The sequence below is a fragment of the Zootermopsis nevadensis genome, unplaced genomic scaffold (genome assembly GCF_977971745.1).
Source record: "Zootermopsis nevadensis isolate Lab colony 2312 unplaced genomic scaffold, Znev_1.0 Znev_ptg000023l, whole genome shotgun sequence".
Classification (NCBI taxonomy): Eukaryota; Metazoa; Arthropoda; class Insecta; order Blattodea; family Termopsidae; genus Zootermopsis; species Zootermopsis nevadensis.
The window spans coordinates 1,985,407-1,995,081 of record NW_028259155.1 but is presented as its reverse complement, the minus strand read 5'-3'; the positions used below and the strand labels follow the sequence as shown (position 1 = coordinate 1,995,081).

At 41.9% G+C, this 9,675-nt stretch overlaps 1 protein-coding gene across 1 annotated transcript; it reads left to right on the top strand.

Moving 5' to 3' along the window:
* Positions 1–1,748: 1,748 nt before the first annotated feature.
* LOC110839494 (uncharacterized) lies at positions 1,749–5,791 on the top strand. Its single transcript, XM_022083719.2, has one exon. It carries the CDS (start codon positions 1,866–1,868, stop codon positions 3,960–3,962), a length of 2,097 nt encoding a protein of 698 aa, XP_021939411.2. The 5' UTR covers positions 1,749–1,865; the 3' UTR covers positions 3,963–5,791.
* Positions 5,792–9,675: the final 3,884 nt, after the last annotated feature.

Below are 9,675 nucleotides of genomic sequence, written 5' to 3'. Positions count from 1 at the left end.
AATCTTGTAGATATTGACAGTCCCCTGATGATGGAGGCAGAAAGCTCTTCCGTAACGACGGTCGATTTCTACTAGACTACACCTCGCAATATCACAGAAGACAGCCAATTTTGTGCACCTTGTGAGAACACCTTGTAGAATGTGTATGTTTGCCAGTATTTTGATTTTCACGAAATTCAGTATGAACATTCAGAGGTGTTCTTCGTGCTGCATCTTGTAAGTCACTGTTTCACTAATGTAGTCAGACCATTTTTGTACCTTAGGCCATTGTTTCGCTCTTGTGATTTATATTGTTGCTTCTTCATTCAATGTTATGCAGCTCTGATCTCTCTCTTACGTTTAAATAAACTTTAAAAAAATATAAATAATGAGTTTAAGAATCTTAATAATGCTTTTGGTTGCATTATTCCACCTTGATTAGTTACTGAAACAATTATATTACACGTTTATGTATGGATATAGGCCCCCCCCACCCCGCCATGCTAAAAACATTCGCCCCATGTTTCTGTTCGGGATAGAACTTCAGTTTTTGCATTTAATTTCATAGTCAAATGGGTTTCCAGTGACTGGTAGACAAAATGTTATTGTCCTCTTGTGACGTCACCCACGCGTCAAGTCATTTGCCGACACCTGCAACCTCTCGCGGGACTTATATGAACTTTCCTTACCACGAAGACACGCTTCGTTGGATTAATTAGGGCGTATCCTAACCATTAATATGCCCTGTGAGATTTTGGATAAAACACAACACGAACGCTTGGAATTAAAACAAAATTAGGACGAGACGTTTACTCGGGTATTTACAGATGGAGAAAAAAACAAATGAATGGTTAAGTAAAGAGACTGACGTGTGGCTGGTGGCTGCATGCGCCTGCCGAGACACGTCTGTGAGGAAATCAATACAATGTAGCGGGCTCTGTAGCTACGTGTCTTGAATCGCGTGTTGACATCGATGAATCAGCGGGAAAGTTAATGTCGGGAATTATACAGAGAATCAGACGTAGTGGCTTTCAGTTCAAATTCTGTCGGTAAAAGAAAAAAAACCTTGTTGATGTCTAGGTAACAAAATATGTTCTAGCGTGTTGATACGTAAAGTGTCCATACGAAGGAAATGTCTTTGAGATTTATATATAAACTTTGGTCGAGATGAAATTGGCAAAATTATGCCATAAGAATTTTTACGAGTTCTTTTAGAATGTAGCACAGTTTACATTTTAAAGAAAAAAAAACATTAATATACAAATTACCTATATGCTATTTGTTATGTAAATAAATGTGTTTTGACTGGGGAAAAGAGTACAAGTAGGTAATTTCTTCGTAATTTACTGTGGGTATTTAATTATGTAGCCACGGTGGTCTAGCGGTTAGAACGCTGGCCTTGTAATCCTGGGGTCTCGGGTTCGATTCCCGGCGGTGCCCGAATTTTTAACTTGTGTTGGGCAAGGCCGTGGTCTAGGCAACACGGAGTTTTCCTCCGTGGCATCCCAACAATTACTCCATTCACACACAGAAGAAGGCAATGGCAAACCACTTCTGGATCATCTGCCAAGAACGTATATGAACAGGTCCCAGTCCGAGAAAAGGATGGAAGGATCCTGTTCATATGGACCTGTCGTCAGACAGAACACTAAATATAATAAATATTTAATTATATAAACCAATCCCGAGCAATCGTTCACCATATATCAGCTCTAACTTGTTACGAACCGACGTCCTGGAACTTGTTGCTTCTCCAGTGAACCGTCTGTCTATTCTACGCATGCGCCGAGCTGGCGTTTGCCTCTCCGCGTCTCAGTTCGCAGTTCGGCTTCAGTTCTGCGCCGACAATGGCCGAAGACACCACGTGAGGGCAGTTTACCGCGAGCATGGCAGGCCTGCTCAGGAACAGTCTGCTAATATTGGCAGCAGTGGTTGGGGCCGTAGCCCACCCGACAGTGGAGGACGCGCCGATGTGTCCCGAGTCTTGCGCGTGCCGTAGTGACGAGGATCACGTAGTGGGCCGTAGGGCCAAGTCCGTCACGTGCTCTGGCCTCGGTCAGGTAGAACTCTTACAAGTGTCTCAGATGAGTTCTGCCACCGTCGAGGTACTCCGGATGTCGAACACTAGTGTTCGTCGGGTGGATTTCTTCGCTTTTAGACGATTGCCGGGGCTCGTGTTCCTCGATTTAAATAGTAACGTTATCAACGAAATTGCTGGAACCGGTAAGACACTGCCCAAACTACGGACATTAGATCTCAGCGGGAACAATCTTCATATTATACAACCGTATACGTTCCGAGATTTTCCTCAGCTTACAAGTTTGAATCTCTCGGGAAATGGTCTGCACACCATATCGCCATCTTGCTTTCTAGTGCCGACACTCAGGGTCCTTGATCTACGTCACAACAGGCTCTCGACACTGAAGCCACATTTCTTTGCACACACTCCGAATTTGCGAGAAGTGTACCTGGCAGGTAATTCGCTGTCACGAGTTCCCAGTTTCGTCTTTGAGCACAATCTCCACGTACTTGATCTCTCGAACAATCACGTCATTCGACTCGAAGACAGCGCGTTTGACGGCGTCAACATCTCCGGTCAGTTGAACCTCGCACAGAACTCGCTACGTGCCATGCCGAACACCGCCCTTAAACGCCTCGGCTACGTTCATAAATTGGTGTTGGACGCCAACTCGTTCCGTGTTCTTGGAACCAGCTCTCTGGTTAACGTGGCGGTGACATCTCTCAGTATCTCAAACCACAGACATCTTCATTTGATTCACCGAGAAGCTTTTGTGAATCTGATCGACTTGGAAGAGTTACTAATTCGTGGAAATCAAGCACTGACATACGTGCATCCTAAATGTTTGGTAAATTCACCAAAATTGAAGATCTTAGATCTTTCTAATAATAACCTCGTCACCTTGGAACAGGAGCTGATAAAAAACACCCCAGAAGTAACTGAACTTCGCGTCGACAACAACAACTTCATCTGTCATTGTAGTCTGTCGTGGCTGCAGAACGTAACTCAAGATGAAGTGTTTTGCTCGCAGATAAATAATGGTAGCTCGATGGCAGTAACTCAGCTCAGGTCTTCGAGATGTCCCCCATACATCATACCTTTGTTCCCCGAGTCTTATTACGAGACTCTGAGCAACAACGCATCATTTCAATGCCGAGCTCTTGGTGCACCGAACGCAAAAGTGAATTGGTTCTCGAAGACCGGACAACGTCTTTGCAATGGTAAATGTTCCGGTCGTCTGTGTGTTTCCGACCACACTCTTACCTTGCAGTATCTGCACAAAGATGACACTGGAACTTACAGGTGTGTGGCCAGGAATGAAATCGGCGAAGACACTCGCTCGGTGGCACTTCACGTCCGAGGAGTCAACGTGAATCTCCTCCCGTTATCCGTGACCTCCACCTTCGTTACGCTCTCGTGGAACATGTCGAGTTCCGTCTCCAGTAACTACGTGCTCAAATACGTGGAAGTCGTCAACAGAACCTTAACCCAGTCGGGTACAAGTAACCCGAAATCTGTGACGTTCTCGGTTGGACACAAAATGCACTCTTATACCATACACGGACTTAAACCCGGGAGCACGTATTCATTTTCGCTTTGTATTCAGCGCGAAGAATACACTTTGGTGATATCAACAATTTTGGTTACGACTCGAAGAGAAAGTTTCTTGCTTACCCTCGGCATCGAACGTAATTATCTGAGTGTCATCGTTGTAAGCGTGGTTGTCGGCGTCGTCTCGACGACCTGCGTCGCCTTCTGCGGTCTCCGATGTTGGCGTCAGCGTATGAAACTACAGAATGAGTCGGCTCAGATGGGGAAAAGTGACTCCAGCTACTCGGCTCGTTCGATCTTACAGTCTTCTTCCACTCACTCCAACATGGCTTTTATAACCTACATCAACCTGACAGACGAAACACTTCTTGCGGACCAAAGCACCGAGAGCGACCTCTTGGGATTCGCGTGATGAAACCGCGAAAAACGAGAATGAAATGAAAGTGTCCCGTTCTGTGTAACTGTGAAATTATCAACAAAGCCAGAAAGAATTTATAGTCGGCGCTGTAGTTTATGGTGGAATATTCAAGGGGAAGGCTAGGAGCGAGTCTTTTGTGCGACAGTATAATGCTAACTGCACGGAGGAGCTTATCGGACTGAACGCTCAAACAAAAGAAACACACTGACCGCCCAAACAAAAGAAACACACTGACCGCCCAAACAAAAGAAACACACTGACCGCTCAAACAAAAGAAACACACTGACCGCCCAAACAAAAGAAACACACTGACCGCTCAAACAAAAGAAACACACTGACCGCCCAAACAAAAGAAACACACTGACCGCTCAAACAAAAGAAACACACTGACCGCCCAAACAAAATAAACACACTGACCGCTCAAACAAAAGAAACACACTGACCGCTCAAACAAAAGAAACACACTGACCGCTCAAACAAAAGAAACACACTGACCGCTCAAACAAAAGAAACACACTGACCGTGCTACCGCAGGTACACAGAGTAGGCCCGTTCGCCAGCTTCTCCACCGGCCAAAAACTACCGCGCCGACTATAGAGCATATGTCTGATTCTTCTTAGAGATATTTAATGTTAAATGTTCTTGGCTTGTGTTTTTCGTCTTGCTTGACGGAAAATGTTTGCTGCAATGAAGAATTCTCTCTTAAGGCAGCCATCGGATGGTGCAGTGTACATTATCATGGCGGTTTTACAAGTTTGTTGTGGTGCTATCGTAAATTTGAGGTTGATACAGCCTTTTTTCGATGTGATATCACTCATTAACGGGAGTAATGATTATTGATACAGTTTTTATATAAATTTCTAAAATTTATTGTAAATACCGATACACATTCCAGGTTACATTCAGGTAAAAAGTAAGTCCGAGGCTGAAATAATCGACTGTATCAGATAGAGTAAAATTTCTGTACCATCCGTAATTTAAAATACATTAAATACGTAGCCTTACATAAAAATTAAGGGTCATTGGTTACTGAACGTTGTGTGTTGATGGTGTCCAATGCCGAACCTTGAATTTACATTATCTATCACGTATTTTATACATATCTTGGTACATCGCAAGCAGAAATGCTGTTTTAAACCGTATATTCAGTGTGTGAAAGGACCGCTAATCGATAATTTTCTAATGGGCCTCAGATGGCGGTTCAATTTTATTGAATGACACGTGACCTTAAATATACACGAACCAAACGTATCACTCAGTAACTGAGGGGTTTAAACTGGCTTTAGTCGGATACGACGTTACTGATAAATTCAGTAGTGATGTATGATATTGTGAGCTGGGATATTTGGCATTCCATATCAAGTTTTGTGAACTTGTCAAAGAGTCTGATGTTTTTTGTCGACGTCGAAGAATTGAGTAGACTCGAGTGGGAATCTTAATTGGATGTAGTGATATTTTTATTTACAACTAAGGATTAAATACACTCACTTCAGAATCTTAACGTGAATGCAGAGGTTTGATCAGTAATTACTGTGGATAAGAAAGGAAAACTGAAGATTGTTTGCCTTCGCCATGTCGAAACAGACATCTTGTGACTGTAAACTTAATTTTACGTATTGAGTGTAGAGTGACACCAGTGTAGAATGTTGGAAAAGTGTTCATATTGCATTTCTTGTGTTATGTTTTACAACGCTCAGGGTCTTATAAAATGTCTCTTATAAAACAAAAAAATTACCCGAATTTTGACAGGAAACTTACCGTGAACTTGTAACTATTCAACCAAGTTATATGGAAAACAAATAAATAATGTAACGCATCGTTAATAGTTGTGGTACGTGGTCTTGATAAATTTGTCATCTTAATCGATTTATACAGGATGTTCATGAAATACACGGCACAAATTTAGGCTCGTTTTCTATGCATTATGGTTACAAAATACAAATCCAACGGGTTTAAGTTAGGTGATATTGTGGGTCGTGGTTTAAAAGAATAAGATTTCAAAGGCTCGTGTTTACGCAAGTTGCGCCGTGGATTTTATAAACACCCTGTATTATGAGAACAATTTTTTTTTCCAACAATCATTCATGTGTGACACCTTGCCTCAGCCAAAGGACTGACTGGCATTGTAGAATTCATAACAGCGCAGGTAATAATTATTCCTGGTGTTTCATGTTTCGGAGTGAAGGCATTAGATTTGCGTGATTGATTAGCTTCACGTGCTAGGGGCCTCGCCCCTGGAAATAAGTACAGGACAAGAGGCTGGGAGGGTCCTCAAGCCTCTCTGCTTTTGATGGGAAAACGAGATAAATGTCTGCCCGGTCATTCAGACCTTAACCTAGTCATTGTTACCGACTGAGCCTTCCAGCCCTGAAATCGACTAGTCTGCTGTTACACTCTGTGTACAGTTGGATTAAGATTAATGACACCTACGGCTGTCAGAGGCAGCGTGAAGTATTGATATTGATATTTGACTTAACGGTAGGACTATACAGGGTGTTTCAAAAAGGTATATACACATTATAATACGGAATAGTAACTTTGTTATCGAGGGGATCCTAACGGTAGCCATTTTGAACACCTAAATTATATTCGCTAATTAACCAAGTCCCAGTGCTGGCGTATGTGATGGTTTAATTTATTAAAATGTCTATTATATTCATTGAATGTGTGTCCATCTTTTTGGGACTCCGTGCATATGAAACTTAAGAGGAAATTCCACTTTTATTCAAAATACCAGCAACTTTCACGCCTCCTGGAAGACTCTGGATCATATTTGACGTATATTCTGACGTATTTTTCTCTCTTTATTTTTCATGCGGTGTAGTCCAGATGTTCTTAACCTGTGATCAGTTTAGGTTAGGTTAGGAACTTTGTTTAGGATCGTGTGTTATTGTATAATATTTAAATTAAATTTTATTTCAACAAGTGAAGAACGGTCTCCTTGCAGTATACCCCCCCTCCCCATAATTATAAACTTGACGTACGTAATAAATAATCAACTTTCCTATTAGCAAACAGACTTAATTGAAAGTTTGGTTTTGAACAGAGTCTGCTTTAGGGATATTTCAGGTTCTCACGGCTGTGAGTATGAAGCTGGCTGTCTTCCGGGTTGTTACGCCGTGTAGTAGAAGTTTACAGATGTTTCAGAGGTGCTTCGTACCTCCATTATCAGGGCGATCGCTCTGATAATAGAGTGATTATTGCCTTAAACAGTTTCAACCATTAGATATTTGTAATGAGGAAGTTTTCTGAATTATTAAATATTATTTAGGCGATATTCGATTTCAGAGTCTTAATGCAGGTTTTGTTTGTGATGGTATATCTGTTTAATGACGAAACAATATCGAATTACATCAGCCGCAGGCCACGCAATTGTTAATTACTGTCATCGCCGCTGAATCCCTCGTGGCGTGACTGGCGGAGTACCCAAAGCTATTAAGATACGAGGCGATTGGGTAGGGGGGAGCAATTGTAGAGTTCGAGGCACAGCCGTTCAATTCCCGGTTGATTAGTTCGTAGCAGGTACAATCGGGCATGAGAAATTTATAAGCGACGAGGGAAGGAGACAAGAATGTAGGAGCAGTAGTTTCCAAAGATGTAATAAAATCGGACGACGTTACTAAAGCCCATTTCCTTCGCCGTTTACAGGGTGGGCCAACTTTTTTATATCCTCGGGACAATAATGATTTTTTTTCTGTGGGATCTAGGGCCAATAAACCGTTCCTGTGCATTTTTTTTTAAATTTTCGTTATATATGTAGGCCTCGATTTACGACGGCTCGTTTTACGCCGTTTAATATTAAGGCCCTTTTAAAATAATAATTAAAAAAAAGCAAATATCAAAAGGAAATTTGTAAACGCGACACAGGAAGTGGGTACCTAGGCGGCGCTAGTGTCGGTGTCAGTTCCTTTCTCCTCGTCCGCCGATACAAAATTCTTCCTCGATTTACGACGGTTCAGCTAACGACCCTGAGGAGGTGTAACGTAACCCCGGCGTAAATCGGGACCTACCCGTATTCAACAATACTTTTTCTTCATAATTTACGTAGTATATGTAAATTTTATATGAATTTTCCATCTCATCCTTCGTTCTACGTGTCACACCAAACTCATCATTCTTCATTCGATGACGCTAATAAGAGTTTTCTACGTCTCGGATAAGATTTCTTTTAGCTCTTCGTGTTAAGAGGTTGTCATCTCCTCTTAAAATCCTAGTTGGAGGGCTACCCCTTATCGGCTGTCTGCACCTGCTGGGTATTCGTTGTATTTGCACTTAGTATTCACACCAGGTGACCGCCTGCTGCATCTGCAACCTCTGCGCAGTGGTACCACCATAACCTCTCAACATGGCCGCTGAAATATTTATTAGTCGCTGACTTCTCAAGCCAGAGGCCTCTGCGGTCGACCTGAAAGCTCTGACGTCACTCGCGGAGGTTTCAAACGTAATTCGAAAACGCTCGTCTAAGTTACCTGGTCACAGTTTTAATTAATTAATTATTTATGTACTGTACCCGGAACGAAACTGCGCGCTCTTCGTGCGTTGCTATCTTATGAATGCAAAAACAAACGCTTATACTATCCAAACCAAAAACATTATTGATACACGAACTCAGCGTGATGTTAAATACTGTCACTGGGAAATAATGTTTGTAGTGTGCACAGTATTTTATTTATTTATTTGTAGTGTTCTGTCTGAGGAGAGGTCCATATGAACAGGATCCTTCCATCCTTTTCTCGGACTGGGACCTGTTCATATACGTTCTTGGCAGATGATCCAGAAGTGGTTTGCCATTGCCTTCTTCTGTGTGTGAATGGAGTAATTGTTGGGATGCCACGGAGGAAAACTCCGTGTTGCCTAGACCACGGCCTTGCCCAACACAAGTTATAAATTCGGGCACCGCCGGGAATCGAACCCGAGACCCCAGGATTACAAGGCCAGCGTTCTAACCGCTTTTTAAACTTGTCACTGTCAAGTCTTTCTTTAAAAACGGAACTTAAGTTTTCACGAAGAGATATGACTCTTGAAAAGACTGAAAACTCTTGAAATTTCCTTTCGTATAATGTCAGAAGCAACTTGGGTTTCTAACACGTGACTTAAATACAATGAAGATTTATGACTTTATTAAAGGCTTCCTCTTTCGCTGGGATAAATTACTCTTCTGTACCGTCTTTCACCTTAAAGTTTCTCTAGCAAATTCCGTACGTAGACGACCAAAAAAAGTTGTCGTACTGCATGTGTGGAAGGAAGATACAGTTTTGTGAATTTAACATTCCAAACAAAATGGCTCACGCTGTGTGTTTATAACCATTCCGGTTCCTTTGTTTTCCGAGAATAAATTTTTCTTCTATCTCATACATTATTTCTCATGGATGCTCCCTTTGTCTCAGAGGCTCCTGCTAACTCCATGGGGCAGAGCCCTTCTCCAGTAATATATCTGTCTTTCATAAAACCAGGAGTTTAATTAACCTGTCTACAAGAACTCGTCGCTAACACTATCTTTACGATCCAATTTTAATATTATCCTCTCATCTATGCCTTGATCTTTCAAGTTGTCTCTTCCTTTAAGGATTTAAAAGTAAATTTTATAAGCACTTCTTGTATCTGGACTGCATGCTATACGCCTCGCTCATCGTCAGTATAAAACCTGGTTAAGAGTAGTAAAAATTATTATTCGGTGTTCTTTAAAATCCTTTTACGTATTTCTGGA

Coding starts and splice junctions, on each gene's coding strand:
- LOC110839494 (XM_022083719.2), top strand. CDS start 1,866: ATGGCAGGCCTGCTCAGGAACAGTCTGCTAATATTGGCAGCAGTGGTT.